The following is a 17870-nucleotide window of genomic DNA, read 5'->3' as shown; positions in this document are numbered from 1 at the left end:
CATTGCTCTTGGTTTCAAAGAATGCAGTGATATCATTCTTCCATTTTTACACTCAGAGAACATAACTAATATGAAAATAGAAGATGATATGTTAAGTTCTCTAGAACAAGAAGTCTCAGAGATTGGTAATTCTACAATAAAGACAATTACGAGGGTTTAACAATGGAACTTGGAAGCATGCTCAAAGTTCTCTTATGAATGACCATCGTCTTTTTTATGTAACTAATATTTTTTCTTATAAAACTTTTGATTACAGTTTGAACATAAAATCTTCATAAAGTTTTTTTGTTAAGATTTTCAGAAAATATTGCGAGGCATTGTGTGTTGTATCATGAGTTGATTCTTTTTCTGTATATGAACAAATCAAATAACGATTGATTTATATAACTAATTCCGCAATCTTTTTTGGTAGAAGTCTATATAAGTTTTTGATTTAATTATTATTATTTTATTACATTATTTTAAAAAGATTTTAACACTAAAATTTTGGCTTCTCAGCATGTCCGTATATATTTAGTTTTATATTTATAAAGTTATTGGGTAGAATAAGGTGTAGATTATGTTTATCTTACAAAATGTGCATCCAATGTCTAGAGTCATATTCACCGCTATTTTACTATATATGGTGTAAATTTTGTTTGACTTACAAATGTACAGAGAAAACCTAAAGTTGACCATAATATTTGAAATTGTTGAATTTTCATTATACAATTAAAAGATTGGTATTTGAATTGCTGGATACGTTGTGGTAATTCAGTTGTAAAAAGATAAATATTCTAAAATATATTTATTAAAAGAATTGCTTTTATAAACATGATCAATTAGTATTTAATGAACATTCTGTTTGGATTCAATTCTCATATATAAATGTCAAGGTAAGAATATCAGTTACTAAATACAGAAATATATATTGTTTTTTCTTTGATAAAAAAAAATATTGTTGTTAGTTAGGGGTACTTACCGATTTATCAGACAACTTAATGTTTATAAAAATTATTATTTTAAAATCCAACAAATCTTTCCAAATTAATATGTATGCATATTCATGTCATTTGTAGTTAACATTTATGTAGACAATACCTACCTTCAGGGGTAATAATATCGTCATTTTGCCCAAATAAAATCAATTATAAATAATCAACTAATCACGCAAACTAAAGCATATATATAGTTTGAAAAATACTTATGACACAATAAATTAATCGCCATAATCCAAAAGCTAGAACAAAGCTTATAATTGGTCTGCTTAAAAATAGGTATATGCAAAACACAATATTTATATTTCTAATATATGTTCCACTTTATATTAAACTCCATTATAGATTAACAATTGTAAAGCTTTCACTATGGGACAACCAAACATCTATATTTAAGAAGCTGCAAAGCAAAAATAACTAGAAATACGAAGTTGTCATGGTGACAAACATTATCTGTTAAATATATAAAGGTAAAAACAACAATTTAAAAATGCAATACATTGTAACTAATACCTCTTATTTACAAGGAAGCAAATGTTATTTTCATCATCGGTGATACAATTTTACTTTAACAACACAATAAAAATTATTACAGATTTTAAAGACAGAATAAGGGTCAGGTTTCATGCATGAGTTCAAGCAAAAAACACCAACATAGCTCAAAGGATGATCTTCAAGAAAACCCAAATAAAATGAACATCTCATCATCTCCAATTTTCTTATATATTATGAACTCAGTTTTGATATTTTGGAAAACATACCAAATTCAATCTTATTCAGTTTTAAAAGGGCCAAAATAAAGCTACATACATCATTTAAACAAGCAAAATCAGTGCATATCATTCTCCATCTTATACTATATGTTAAATGCTAAAAAGTTTAAAATTGTAGAAAATTTAAAGCTCAATTATCCGCGCGTAGCGCGGAAAACGACCTAGTAATGTTAATAGAGTTATAATTGATCAGGTGAATACCGTCTTTGATTATTATCTCCTTCCTCAGTGAGCTTAATAGATATTGCATAATGGTGATGCTACTACTACATATAAATACTTAGCTTAATTAAATAGGAAGAAAAACACGGTAGAAAAATATTTAAAGTAAAAATTAGATGAATAATCTACTCTATTAAAATAGAGTCCTAAATTTATCTACCAAGTTTTGGACTGTTTTAAGTTTGTTAGTGTGTTACATAATTTATGGACCATATCGTGTTAGTTACAATTATACAATAAAATTAAAACCAGATAACTTAAATTAAACCAACAATCTACTATATTATAACAAACCAAACAAATTATGTTTTGTTGAATTATGTTCTATCTACTCTATTAAACTATACCGATTGTATTTATACAATTATATTAGCAATTCAATAACTCTCACTTGGACCTCTTTTACTATAGATTAAACTTTTCTCTAAGTTGATTTATACTTTTCTCTTATCAACATCATATAATCAGACACCGAACATGTATATGTTTGGTTCCTCTTTGCTTCTATAATAGATTAGATATGATAACTCTTTTTACACTTCATTTTGTATATATGTTACTTGGCTCTAAGTTTGATTATGTACTAGACTTAGAGATACATGCCATTATGAACACAATATGTCACTATATAAACTTCAATAATATAATTTCAAAAGTGCCAAAATATGATATCTATTTATAAAAATCTATTTTTTTTTGAAATAGAATAGAAGTTAGGAATTACATGTATTATTTATTTAAATAATATTTGTAACTACTAATTTCGAAAATATAATCCTTATCTACAAGAAAATTACAAAGATATTCTTCAGCAAATATTTCAAAAATATAATCCTTATCTACAAGATTCTTAACAAGATATTATTCATACTAACTTGACTTGCACACCAAATAATCGATAACAACTTCATTTTATTTATTTATTATGAGATTCTCATATTTGAAAGTTTATATTTTTAAAATAAATTAAACAATCACATTAACCATATAATTAAAAATTAGATTTTTTTTCTTATATGTTATATTTTGAATTTTTTAAAACGTCTATAAATTACTAAATGTCGGTCGATACAACGGAGATTTATTTAGAAGCTATTGAAATCACTTAGCGAGAATATGAATTGCACAACAAAGTTGCTTTCGTAACACTTACCCCCTTTCTCTTAGTCACAATACCGACACTGAATAATTTGGAAGTGTCGATTAAAAATCTGAAATGGTAATGTTTTCTTTAGTTCAGTCAATTGTTTTCCTTAACTAAATGGGCCACGTATATAGAAGAATGTATTTTGGTTTAACAATGATTGCATACCCAAAATCAATACGAATCATCATCAATTTCGTTTAAAATTTTGTTACAATAAAAAATATAGGTTTGGGCAAAGAATATGAATCTAAAAAATCGAACCAAATATAATCCGAAAAGATAGCAATGAACTTTAACCAAAATTGGTTAGATATCCAAACGGGTTCAAAATTTTGGTATCTAGAGAACCAGAATAGAATCGGTCCGAAACAAATTATTTCGGGTATCCGAATATATTCGAACCATATTTATATACTTAAATATATTAATTATTATAAATTTAATATCTAAAGAATATACAAAATATATAAGATGTTTTTAAGTTGTCCAAAATACTTAAAAATATATACAAATAGTTAAAATTACATGTTTAAAATAGTTAAACGATACTCAAAATACCAAAATTACTTAAAATATCTATTGATTTTTTATCCAAATATTTAAGGTAAACCAATTTTTATTTTAAGTTTAAGTATTTTGGCATACATTATTCAAATTTATATGTTATATATTATTTTTATTTTTAAATTTTGAAAAATTTAAAGTATATTTGAACTTTATTTTGTTTTTAAAATTAAATGAGTTATCTGAATCCAAACCCAAACCAAACCCGCAAAGATTCGAATTAAATCGAACTTGCAAAGATCAGAACAAACCGAACCGAGTCAAATCGAACCAAACCAATTGGTACCCGAGTGCCCACTCCTAAGATTCAAATGTAAAAAAAATTATTGATAGCAAAGTATACTATTTATAATATTTAAATACAACATGTTTTAAAAAAAATCACTCCGCGCGAGGCGCGGATTAACGTCTAGTATTCAATTAAAAACAAACGGTGGGAGAATACTATTAATAAAAAGGTAAATTTAGATGAATAATCAAATGTTGACAAAATAAAAAGAAAAAGAAGATGAATAATCAAATGATAATTAGTGAGTGGTGACGCCGTACACTTGGGGTTTACTCCATGGTTCGATACTAAGCTCTTCAATTTACTATATGATCCTTCCATTGCAACATGCCAAGAACTAAGAGCCAATACAATAACACACCAACTAAGGGTACCCTCGGTATTGCAAAGCCGGGTCAACAACCAACTCATATAAACCGGTAACTTCCATTACACTTTTAACTAGGCATGGCCGTTTGGGTACCTGTTGGCGTTCAGATCGGGTTTTTTGGATTTCAGTTCTTCTTGATAACACCTCCTAGATCCCATTCTAATAAATTTGCAAGTAAGTACGGGTCGGGTTCGGATATAACACATCGGGTTCGAGTCGGTTTTGTATCATATCATAGAACCCATAAAGTAGCCATATATCATTCGGATTTGGGTTATATAGGATCGGTTCGGATATACCCGAAATAAAATCTAAAATTTAAAAGCAAAACATAAGAAATATATACTTATTTATATATAATTAAATATTTAAAGTAATTATTTAAATTTTAAATACTTATTGTTAGATACCATATAAACATAAATATGAAATTGAATATTTAAAGTATATATTCATGTTTCATATAATTACATTGTATATTAGTTTAGACATTCAGACCGGTTTCTTCGGATATCTTTTCGATTTTTTTGGTTTTTTCGGGTTACCCGTTCGGGTTCGGTCAATAACAGTTCGGGTTCGGATATGTTTTGTACCACCTTACGAGATCCATTCGAGTATTTTTTACATTTCGGACCGGGTACGGATCTGGTTTTTCGGTTCGAGTTCGGTTCGGATTTCGGATTATGGATTTTATGCCCCGGCCTACTTTTAACATTTGCACGCAAAAAAAAAAAGAAAAAAAAACTTCCAGTTACACCGTAACACCTAGGGGTGGGCACTTTACCCGATACCCGAAGCCGCACCCGAACCCGATCCGAAAAACCCGAACCGAAATCCAAACCGAAGTAGCAAAATACCCGAACGGGTATTAAGTTATGAGACATTGGATATCCGAACCCGAACGGATAATATCCGAACCCGAATGGATATCTGAAGATAACCGAACATATATATATATATATATAAAGTTACATCTCTTTTTCTAGTTTACATCTAAATATTTATATTGATGTTACACATACTTTAAGATCATAAATATATATATATATAATTACGGAGAAAATGATTTGATATTTATTTAAAATGCATGTCAAATTTTTTGTTTCATGCATTAACAAAAGTTACATTCAAAGTTTAAAAACAATACCCAAATTAATATCTATTTGTTTTTGAAATATTATCTCCAAACCTATTGATCATTCGATCTATAAAAAATAAAAAAATCAGTTAAGCGAAATCCATATTTTTAAATACAAGAAACTTAAAAATGAAAAAATTAATTTTTTTCTTTTAAAATCTAAATATCCGAACCCGATTCAAAATAACCGAATCCGAACTAAAAATACCTGAACCCGATCCGAAGTACAGAAATACCCGAACGGATTCTCTATCCCTATACCGAAATACCCGAAAATCCGAAATATCCGATCCGAACCCGAATGGGTATCCGAACGCTCACCCCTGATAACACCAAACGAAGAGACATTTTAAAAAGGGAAATAAAAAGAAGATGTGAGCTTGTGAACGTCAAAAGCACGTCAACTCTCTCTTTAAATGGCCGACAAAATCCATGAGATCGCCGGGAAGATGACACCTTTGTGTCGGAAAATCGTTCACGTGAACGTAAAATGGAGAATCATGGAGAAAGTATCGATATTTGGAGACTTTTTTAGGATTGTATGGAGGAAAATATTATCTTGTTCAAGTATCATCGAGAAACCTATTATTTACCGGCGAGTCGTTCACCGGACTCCTTCCACCATCGGAGAGATCTTCGACAGCGATGATGATACAACTGTTTCCGGTAGAGGGATAAGTTCAAGTTCGGATGCAGATTTGGTTAGCCTCAAGATCAGCTTATTAGGCGATTGTCAAACAGGGAAGACTACTTTTGTAGTAAGTATGAAACTTGTGTTTGTTAATAACTTTACTGTTTTCTTATATTTCTTGATTAGTTCTTATATGATTTATTTTCTTTCTAAGATAAAATATGTTGGAGATGAGAATCAAGGGTTCCTGGAGATGGCTGGATTAAATTTGATGGACAAAACGTTTTATGTTCAAGGAGTTACAATTTCTTTTAGCATTTGGGATGTAGGAGGTGAGTCAAATTAATATTAATTAATCAAATAAACAATGGAGTTTGTTTATATTGGTGATTAGTGTACTGATTGCTAATTATGATATTGTAGGTGATGAAAAGAGGTCTAAAGATCATATACCTATTGCTTGTAAAGATTCAGTAGCAATCTTGTTCATGTTTGATCTAACCAGTCGATCTACTCTTAACAGGTTTGTATTTTCCTTTTCCTTTTTAATACGATTGTTTTGTTAATATTTTCGTTTGGTTATATACTTATAATAATAGTCTTGATTATTTTGGCAGTATCTTTGGGTGGTATAGCCAGGCAAGAAAATGGAATACGGTACGTCTTAATTTTATATCATAGACTATCAATAAAAATCACATCAATCATTTTTGTGGATTAGATTGGTCATTTGGTCTAATCTATTTCTTTTTTTGACTGATTTTATTTCCTTAGTTTACCCGTTTAATTAAGAAAGTAAAGAAACCAAATTCAAATTGAATTGTTCCTTACATCGTCTTCAATGTCAATTTAGATTCGATTATATAAGAAATTGTATATTTGGAGGATTTCATTTTTCCATTTCACTTTTTATACTTGGAGGGTTTTCAAAAGTATCAATTCTTTTTTTTTTTTGGATTCAGAAAATTTGGTTCGACTTTTTGGTTTAATTTCGGTTACGCCGAATGAAATTTAGCAGGATCGTGCTTAATAGTTTATTCAAAAAGTATATTATAAAATTTTGGAATCTGATTCCAAGAAACTCCTTTTCTTAAATTCTTTGAAAATATTGTATTTTTCTTTTATCAGACGGCAATTCCGATTCTAATAGGAACAAAATTCGATGATTTCGTTCGGCTCCCACCCAATCTACAATGGACCATTGTCACTCAGGTAATACCAATCATATAACTTAACCATAAGATATAACAATTTAAGATACTTTTCATTATATTTTACGTTTCCATGATTATGTCAAGTATATACAAAAAGGTAATGTTGCTTTTATTTGATTGTATGAATACTAGGCGAGAGCGTACGCGAAGGTGATGAAGGCGTCTTTGTTCTTTTCAAGTGCGACACACAACATAAATGTGAACAAGATCTTCAAATTCATTTTGGCTAAACTTCTTAATTTGCCTTGGAAGATCGACAGAAATTTAACCTTAGGTGAACCCATTATCGACTATGATTCCTAATATAGTGTTTTTCATTTGTCACGTTTGTACATAAATTTCTGAAAAGAGTTGATAATCGTCCATAAAGAGAAATAGTTGAAAGAAAATACCATTAATTTTTTGCCTTTTAGATATTATTGTTTTTCCTTTTGCATAATGAAACTGAGTTTGTAAAAGAAAATGCTTTTTTTTTTTCAAACTGAGTTTGCGTTCAAAAAAATAAAGAGAAAAAATGCTTTTAAAACCTGATCAAATTACATTACAAATACACCAAATTAATACTCGTATATCATGAGGATCATGAGGCACACTGATGAGCCACGACTGAAGGAAGATAAAAAGTCAAAACTGATTTTTGTAACATAAATCTGAAGTTTGCTCACAAGTATACAAACTTTCATGCATAGATACAAGATATGGACCGTTGCTTATAAAGTGTACATAGATAATATATGCAAGACACACGAAATATGCCAAACGATTCTAAGCTAAGCAAATACAAGAATGATTTTGTAACTTCTAACACTAAATACAAGATGAAAACAAAAACAAACATGTAAAGAAAGAGAACTAAAGAGTATTAATGTTAAACTAAAGATGCACAAGATTCAACCAAAGAAGAAAACGGTTATCACGAACGCAATAATACTAAAAGATAGACTAAGATAACAATGTTGACAAACAAGAAGAGAGACTAAGATAACAATGATGATGAATATGGATAATGTGCAAGTAATATATAATTTGATTACTTAATGATGGGAAGACTTTCAATCAACTCTTTTTCCAATAAATGGGTAAACAAGAGACTAAGTTTTTTGATGAAACTAATCCTTTCATAATTGATGGTGAGGCACGAATTAAGAATGTAATGATGTAAAAGAATCTCTCTTAAAATTATTAAAGCTCTTAATGGTAACAGCGGATTGAGCGGTGCGGGACAAGCGGTACAACTGCTGTGTAGTTCTAACAGTTATAAAAACGTATAGATATATGATATTTGTAAAGATTTTTGTTAATGTTAACTGCGGTGCGGTGCGGGGCGGATTGAAACATTCGAAACCTAAATTCTTTGATATGTCAGGTCTAAAATGTAGATGTCAATCAATTCTTAAATATATCTACATTTCTGTTAGAATTTACTATCAAAAGATTTAAATATAGGTAGGAGTTAGCAAATGTTGAATACCCTAAAGTTGTCAAAATTTGAGCATGTCTGAATTGGAATTTAGATGTAACAAATAACTATTTGTATGTAGATTCATGCAAGATAGCTAAAAAATTTATATGCAATATATATTTATTTTAAAACAATAAACAAGATACATACATAAAAAGTAGAAAATATAATATTTCATCTTGACACATCAACATTTCAACTATTCACATATTAACTATTTAACTAAATATTTAATTGTATATGTGGTTTTTAAAATAATCTCTTCTCAACAGGTGACGAAGGTGTTACACTGATGAAATGACCGATTTTCATTTTTCATATGAAGAAATTTAAGTGTTGTAAAAAATTCTTCCATAACTTTGCAATCAAACATATACAAAGAACAAAATATACAATGGTATCTAAGTTCACACAAAGTGTTTGGTTTATATATACGCTATGTTTTAAACTGATTATATTTCAACGATTTGATTTTCTGAATCGGATTCTAATTTGAATTAGTATAATAAAGTTACTGTTGGAACAAAATGTACTTTTTCGTGAAATATTGAAACCATCGTTTCATCTCCCAACATGATGTCAAGAGGACTTCTCAATTTCATCTTACAGCACTGTGCAGTTCATAACATGCCACCTATCAAAATGAAGAAGACTATATAGCATGCTATTATTTTTTCGACTACAAAGCAATATGCTATTTCCCTCTCTTAATAACCACATTTATTTAACCCAAATCCAAAACCTTAAGATTGACCAGCCATAGCCATCAATAACATGCCTCTCTTGTACTTTTAAACTGACAACAATACTCCTTGTCGTGGAGAACCATCGGCTACTAGGTTTTTGGAGAAGCGTCGCTAATATTTCTGACGAGTCCAGCCTTAATGCAACCAAATTTAAGCATCCATGATTCTATACTTCAAATAAAACTTCTTGTTATCAGTTAATTGCCATGTGAACTTTTTTAACGGTATAATTAATGATTTTATTTTGTGGAATCTGAATTCCGATTTGAGTTATATTCGCTTTATTCATAAACCGTCAACTTTTGTTTTGATAATAAATCATCCATTATGTTGCATGATGCATCTACATAAGAAGAGAGCTTCACCTGAGCATCTGATAGCAACTTGCATCCAAACTCTCATACAAATTTGGAAGAAAAAAAACAAGAGAGCTCTACCTGAGTATCTGATAGAAACAAATTCTCATTTTAACTTAGGTTACTCAGCACAAATATTTGTGAGACTGTTTTCCCTACGGATTCATTCTAAGGTTTATCTTGTAACAATGTGGTGGTAACTTAGAACTTTTTATTTTTAGGATAGGAAGTGAGAGTGTGAGACAAATTATCAGTTGATATGTCAGATAATACGGTTCCTTATATTTAGTGATAGATTCTTGTGAATGTATGTTGCCATTTTCAGACCTGCCATTGCTGACTCTCTTCAACTTTGCTTTTATCCAATCATGAATGTGCAGTTGATATGTCAGATAATACGCTTCCTTGTGATTGATTCTTGAAGTTGTGTGGCCATCAATGCCATCTCCCTACCTCCTCTTATTTTAAACTTCAGTAAAATCCACCTTACTTTGACATAAACTTTGTAATATTTACCATATTTAATGAGAACAAGATATATGTTCTTTTTATTGCGTTTGTACTAATCTTAAACTGAAATACATATGTAATATGATTGTATATGTTTCTAGATCTGGTAAACTACTTGATAGATCTGGTAACACACATGTGAATTACACCACAATTTAACATAGCTTTTAGGCAGTGTTTTTACAACCGGACTGACCCGATGGTTGAACCGGGTTCGACCATGAACCGGTTACATAGCCGGGTTGGGTCAACTAATTGGTTCAACCATGAACCGGTCACGTAGCCAGATTGGATCTCAGAGTTATTAAACTGATAAAAACCATTAAAACTATAAAAAATCTGTAAACCATCCATATAAACATAAAACTAGTTTATATTTATAATGTTTTATGTTTTAAATTCATTTATATTTTAATTATGTATTATATTTACTAACATTACTTTTAAATTTATACACACAAATATATTAAACTAGATTATTGAACCAGATTTGACCGGATCAAACCATATTGAACCGTGATCCAAAAATTATCCGGTTCAGCTTCCTGTCTGGTTTTTAAAAACATTGCTTTTATAGTATATATGTATTCACCTTAGGTCACAAATATTATCATACATCGGCATACAAATCTAACAATACTAAAAGAGAGATATGCTCAATAGTTAGGGTGTCCACGTCATTTATAAAAATCAACCAATCAAGAGCTTTTATTCTGCCACGTCAGTACAACTTTAGTCTAGAAAAAAAATACCGGGCCATTAGTCTACGCTTTTAAAATTTCTCAATGGCTCAGTTCAAGCCCATCTTACCAAAATCCTAAAGATAGTCGACGAGAATCACTTGACTCTTCCATTTCCTTATCGTTTCAGCTCTCTGTAAATGGACGTTATCATCATCACTCTCGATCATTCAATGGTGTTCTTTACTTTTTCATCACAGTTTCGTTCCACCTCCCTTTATATAGAGCTTGCAGTTCGTCGACATGTTACTGATTGGGTCTACGGTTTCGATCCAGTCTCATCAATCTGAGATTTATTGTTACCCAAGAAGAACAGCGATGCTTGGAAGGTGTGATAGGTACCGTCGTAGAACTCAAATTCAATAGTAAGATATCCAGGTCTCGCTGCGAGTCTAATCAATTGTTTAAATCCTATAATTCCTGCTCTCGTATGCGAATTATGCAGAGTGTCGAACAATACTAAAGAGTTGTCGATCGATACTTCTTTTAAACAAGCATTAACGTTCAGATCGATAAGTTCACTAGACTAATTAAACCAGCTCTCGCATGCGTCTAACAATCTAACTCAGCAGAATTAGTTTCAGGAATCAAACCCACTCTCGCAGGTGTCGATTTATTTCGTGGAATCTGAACTCCCATTTGAGTAATGTTCGTTTTATTCAAAAACCGTTAACTTTTATTTTGATAATAAATATTCCAGAGAGCATGATGCATCAACATAAGAAGAGAGCTCCGCCTGATCGTCTGATAGCAACTTGCATCCAAACTCTCATACAAATTTGGAAGAAAAAAAACAAGAGAGCTCTACCTGAGTATCTGATAGAAACGAATTCTGATTTTAACTTGGGTTACTCAGCACAAATATTTTGTGAGACTGTTTTCCCTATGGATTTATTCTAAGGTTTATCTTGTAAAATTGTGGTAGTAATTTATAACTTTTTAGGATAGGAAGTGAGAGTGTGAGACAAATTATCAATTGATACGTCAAATAATACGCTTCCTTACATTTAGTGATAGATTCTTGTGAATGTATACGGCCATTTCAGACATGCCATTGCTGACTCTCTTCAACTTTGCTTTTATCCAATCTTGAATGTACAGCTGATATGTCAGATAATACGCTTCCTTGAAGTTGTGTGGCCATCAAAGCCATCTTCTTAGCTCCTCTTATTATAAAATTCTGGAAAAATCCTCCTTACTTTGACATAAACTTTGTAATATTTACCATATTTAATCAGAACAAGATATATGTTCTTTTAATTGTGTTTGTACTAATCCTAAACCCAAATACAAATGTAATATGATTGTATATGTTTCTATAGTAATTCAGTGCTGGAGTGAAATTTTTTTTTTTGAGAACCACACCAGCTTGAGAACAAGCTGCAGTTCAGCGAGGAAGGAAATATAACTCAGCTATGAGGCAATATTTATGGCATTCAGTGAAGCTGGAAGCAATATATTATATATGTGATGTTTATGTTGGAAAGCAATACAATGTTTGGTTACATTTAAAGGATCTTTGGCTATGACATACCAATGTGTGTAGGTTTGGATTTTGAAAGAGACAACATGAAAAATCTGGGTTTTTTCTTACAAGACATTCTTAGATTAATTCATGCAGCTTGAGGACAAGTCGACTCTCATAGGAGAAAGGTAAATGATTAGGTGTTTTGGACCATAAGAAGTGGAGAGCCTTTTGGCTTTGAAGAGAAAAGGATTCTATAGCAAACCCTAGATTATTTAATAAGAGAGGTAGGACACATCAATTAAGAAAACTGCAAGTGATGCAAGTCCAAAGAATCCAAAAATACATTTGGAGAAAATTCAGCTTATGAACGAGAAAACATGTACATGTATCATTTATACAAATTTCATATACGTTAATGTTTCGGTTATTAGAGTCTTCAACACAAATGATTACGAAACAATATTTAAACAAATTGAAAATTTGACAAAAAACAATACATTGACATGAACATTTAAGTTTGTGAGTCTTGTGAGTTGGGAGTTGCAGGAACGTCAGAAGAAAAATATGAGACAAGTTCTGTAGACACTTTATTAATCTTTCACAAACCATATATTTATTTAAAAGAAGAAAAATTGATTGTTTTGACAGAATTTTGGTTTATATACTAACCATGGTTTGGCCGGTTCATTGGGTCGACGGTTTCTGGGGTTTTAAGTGTTCAATATGAGTTTTTATCTTGTTCAATCTTAGTTGGGTTTTGGCATTAATCCAACCTAGATTAGTGTCTGATTTTCGGTTTAACCCAGTCCGACCGCCGGTTCTGTCCGGGTTTAAAATACTGGAGAAAAGGAAAGTGACAGGATTTAACTAGATATTGTAACTGAAACTTTGTGAATACATGCTCATAGTACACATTGCTCGTGTTAAACAAAACCACAGGCGAATTCGAACTAAAATTAAAGGAATAAGAAAAACATTAACTAAATTTTTAATTTAGATGTTACTCCAACATTTATTATTATCTTTGGTCCACAGAGATGACCAAGTCCTCATTTTTTCAAAGGTTTTTTATTCATAAAGCAAACACATCGAAGCAAACATAAATGGATTTAGACAGGAAAATCCATTGTTAAAGTTTCGAAAACATCACTCGATAGGATTAACATCAATATTAATTCTCTCAAGATAGAGATACATCCACCGCTTGGAGAGAACGCTCGTCTGAACACAATTCACCAAAGGCAAACGGGAAATGATGAGGATTAGAATCTCATCAGGCAGGGTCGACAAAGATGTTTTTGGTTGAGCCCTCGAATCCATTTTTACAAGAGAAATGTAGAGATTTCGAAACAAGAGATATGTCTACAGATATGAGATCTCAAATGGCTTATATATATATATATATTATACTAATCGCATTGTAGGTTTTGGTCAAATAAGGATCCATCATAAATCAGCTATAACCATGTATGTCTTATTAAAATAATAAAATTTCCATATAGATACTTAGAAAGTCATAGTAAAAAAAAGGAATTGACTAATCATCCACTTGTATGGTGTAAATCAAAATCATCCATATATACACTTGCAAAGTTAATTAACGAATATGACTCTTCATACACTTTGTATGATGTAAAATAATAGTTTTATTTTCCTAAATCAACAAATCAAATCTAATTTTTAAATGAATTTTTGAAAGGGCAAATCTCCAAAATAGCACCTTTCTAAGTTTATATCACAAAAATAACATTTCAAAACTAAAATGACCAAAATAGAACATTTCTAAGTTTATCCTTTGAAAATTTTAATTTTTTTATTTTTCAAAATTTGAAATCTTATCCCCAAAACCTCATTTCTCAACTCTAAACCCTAAACCCTAAACTCTAAACCCTAAACCCTAAACTCTAAACTCTAAACCCTAAACCCTAAACTCTAAACTCTAAACCCTAAACCCTAAACTCTAAACTCTAAACCCTAAACCCTAAACTCTAAACTCTAAACCCTAAACCCTAAACTCTAAACTCTAAACCCTAAACCCTAAACTCTAAACTCTAAACCCTAAACCCTAAACTCTAAACTCTAAACCCTAAACCCTAAACTCTAAACTCTAAACCCTAAACCCTAAACTCTAAACTCTAAACCCTAAACCCTAAACTCTAAACTCTAAACCCTAAACCCTAAACTCTAAACTCTAAACCCTAAACCCTAAACTCTAAACTCTAAACCCTAAACCCTAAACTCTAAACTCTAAACCCTAAACCCTAAACTCTAAACTCTAAACCCTAAACCCTAAACTCTAAACTCTAAACCCTAAACCCTAAACTCTAAACTCTAAACCCTAAACCCTAAACTCTAAACTCTAAACCCTAAACCCTAAACTCTAAACTCTAAACCCTAAACCCTAAACCCTAAATCCTAAACCCCACCCTTTTAACTCTAAACCCTAAATTTGTGACTTTTGATAAAACATTAAGTGCTATTTTTGTGACTTTTAACCTTGAATGCTAGTTTGAGAACAAAAATTTGATTTAGTGCTATTTTTGTCTTTTTCTCTTTTTGAAAAGGCGATTACATTAAAATATAGGCTTTAGGTTAACAGGCATAGGCATACTTTTTCCCCTGTAAATACTTGCATTAAAACGTGAAGATACACAAGTCTGGCGATAGGATGAACCTTTCCCGGGAAATACACTGACGGAAACATACTTCCCCGAAAACTAAGCCCTAGCCAAGGGAGACTGGATATACAAACAACAAAACACAAAACGACACAGCAGAAGAAACATGAGCATAACCTGAGACTAAGGTTCAAAACCATGAAAAGAGACGAACTTCTCCACACTATCCATAAGAAATAAAGCTACCAAAAATTTCTTGGTAACAGAATCTCCCACTTTGAATAAGTATAGTCAAATAAACCAAAGCGCCACAAGCTTTTGAAACCGATGAAAGCAAGCCACTTTAGAGCCTAACAAGCCTTCAAACGGAACCGGCATAGCCATCTGAAGATTGACTAATAACCGCCAGAGAAGTAGCAAAGCTAGATTGAGATTTCGATTAAATCTCTTAGGAAATGTCAGGGAGAACCAAACCACACGAGCCAAATCCAACACGACATGCAAGGAGAAAGGAGGCTATTTTAAAGGCAAGAACCACCCAATATCAGACTACACTCAACTTCTGCAAGGACTGGTGAGGCCAACTCGGATCGATTTGAGAGAAGACCAAACCCATCTCGTGATACCGTCGCTTGACCAAAAAACCCTAAAATAAGACAGAACAGAGCCGCTTAAGAGAAGACAAACAAACCATGTAACTAAAATAGAAACACCAATGATAGATGATGGGAGTTTAAAATTGGAAGAATTAATATTCACTGACTGTCATAAGAATTAATGTATACACTTATATTCATAAATCATAATCTCTCTCGTTTGATCATATGGATCTTTTAATCCTCTATAGCCAATTCAAACTATGAAGACAAAAGAATAGAGTTTAAGAACGATCTTAAAACTAAAAAGATATGCTTCATTTCAAGCATTCTGTAGATAACACATAAGCAGCAGTATACCCTTTGGAATCATTCTGCAGAGCCATTTCGACTGCAAGCACCTTGAGCGTCTTTCCAAACTCATTGTTTAATTTAGCTAATATGTATCCGCGTTAAATTCACTTGGTACCAAAACCTTCTGCAACATATGATCAAAACCAATATTGATTCATATCTTGGCATTTATAACATTTATAACAAGATGCTTCCATATGTTTAAAATAAAAATACCTTCATTAATCTTGGAGGAACAATTTCGAACGTGACAGATTCCAAGATATCAAAATATCCCACATCGTAGAGATTAATGGTCTTTGGTAATTATATATGTGATGTGACAATATTTCGCCCTTGAGATAACTTTTGGGTGTAAGTTTAACTCATTATGAATTTAATTCATTTTCGTCGTCTGGGATCTTTTCAAAACAACAAGATAAGGTAGCGACTGTAAGAGTTGCAATGGCATCCCTAATTAGCAGACGTTGCATTGAGGGGAGTACCAAGAATTATTCCAGTTCCATTGCCATGTCATGTCTGACGAAATCCAAGGTACGCTTCTTCCATTCTCTTTTTAACTTTATTGAGCTACATTACGTCCAATTAGAATGTCTCTTTGAACTCTATTGAGCTGGTTCTATCGAGCTTCCAGGAAAAGAGTTCCACACACCATTGTCATGTCTCGTCTCTGACCCAAAATCCAAGTATGCTTCTTTCATTAGTAATATTAAATCAGCTATATATATATATATATATATATATATATATATCAAATAAGATATAATGAATCATCTATTTCTTAAGATAATTTTTTTTGCAGAGTACATTACCAAAGATTTCTAAAATATTTATAGTATTATCTGCGAATGATATTTTTTGCTCTTACGTTAAAAGTTAGAGCGTTTAAAATCTTTATTACCTTTAATAAATAATTAGATCATATTTATTAATATATATATATATATATATATATATATAAAATTACCCATAATTAAAAAATTATTAATTTGATAATTATCATTATCTAAAAAGATTCTATATAATGTTATCCAAAAATATTTTACATCATAATTTTATAAAAATAAATATAAATCCATGTATAGGTGTTTACGTAGTAAAAGACATTTTATTAAAATAGAAAAAAATGATCATATATAAATTTTTAATACGTAATTAATTATTAATTATTTCAAAAGCATTAAAATAATTTATTTTAATGGTTTTGAATTGATAATAAATATATTTACAAATTTTTGTAAAATTACTAAGCCCGCAAGTGCGGGCAAAATACCTAGTTTGTTATGATAACTAAGGTGATTTAGTAGAATTGTCACCTAAATTAATAGTTAGATTGTGACAAAGAAAAAGAATAGTTAGTTTGTGACAAAAAAAAGTTAGATTGTTAGGTTAATCGAGATTATGTGAATATACTTTTATGTAGAGTATATTCTAAAACCTTTAGAGCATCAATAACGGTGCCTCTTAAGGCTGACCCTTCCAAAACAAAATAATTTAAAATCATGTGGGACCCACCATTATTCAAAACCTGCCCTCTTCTACCTCTTTCGTAAGAGGTGAGTTTGTGAAGGTTTTGCCACTTTTCGCGGGTTCCACAGACACGTGGCGGTCTGCGATTGGTCTATTTTTAATTTGTTTTTAATTTTTTTTTTTAATTGGAAAAAACAAAAAAAGAATAATAAAAAAAAATTTAGA

The 17870-nt window shown here is 30.9% G+C and overlaps 1 protein-coding gene across 1 annotated transcript; it reads left to right on the top strand.

The window, feature by feature from the left end:
- Window positions 1–5815: 5815 nt before the first annotated feature.
- On the top strand, window positions 5816–7732 carry LOC106315983 (septum-promoting GTP-binding protein 1). Its single transcript, XM_013753836.1, has 6 exons — window positions 5816–6238; window positions 6326–6443; window positions 6535–6634; window positions 6729–6768; window positions 7240–7323; window positions 7458–7732. The coding sequence occupies exons 1-6, from the start codon at window positions 5897–5899 to the stop codon at window positions 7626–7628; spliced, it is 855 nt and encodes a 284-aa protein (XP_013609290.1). The 5' UTR covers window positions 5816–5896; the 3' UTR covers window positions 7629–7732.
- The last annotated feature ends 10138 nt before the right edge of the window (window positions 7733–17870 follow it).

Source organism: Brassica oleracea, chromosome C9 (genome assembly GCF_000695525.1).
Source record: "Brassica oleracea var. oleracea cultivar TO1000 chromosome C9, BOL, whole genome shotgun sequence".
NCBI classification, from domain to species: domain Eukaryota; kingdom Viridiplantae; phylum Streptophyta; class Magnoliopsida; order Brassicales; family Brassicaceae; genus Brassica; species Brassica oleracea.
Note: the sequence above shows the minus strand (reverse complement) of the source record. Positions and strands in the feature narration are given on the sequence as shown.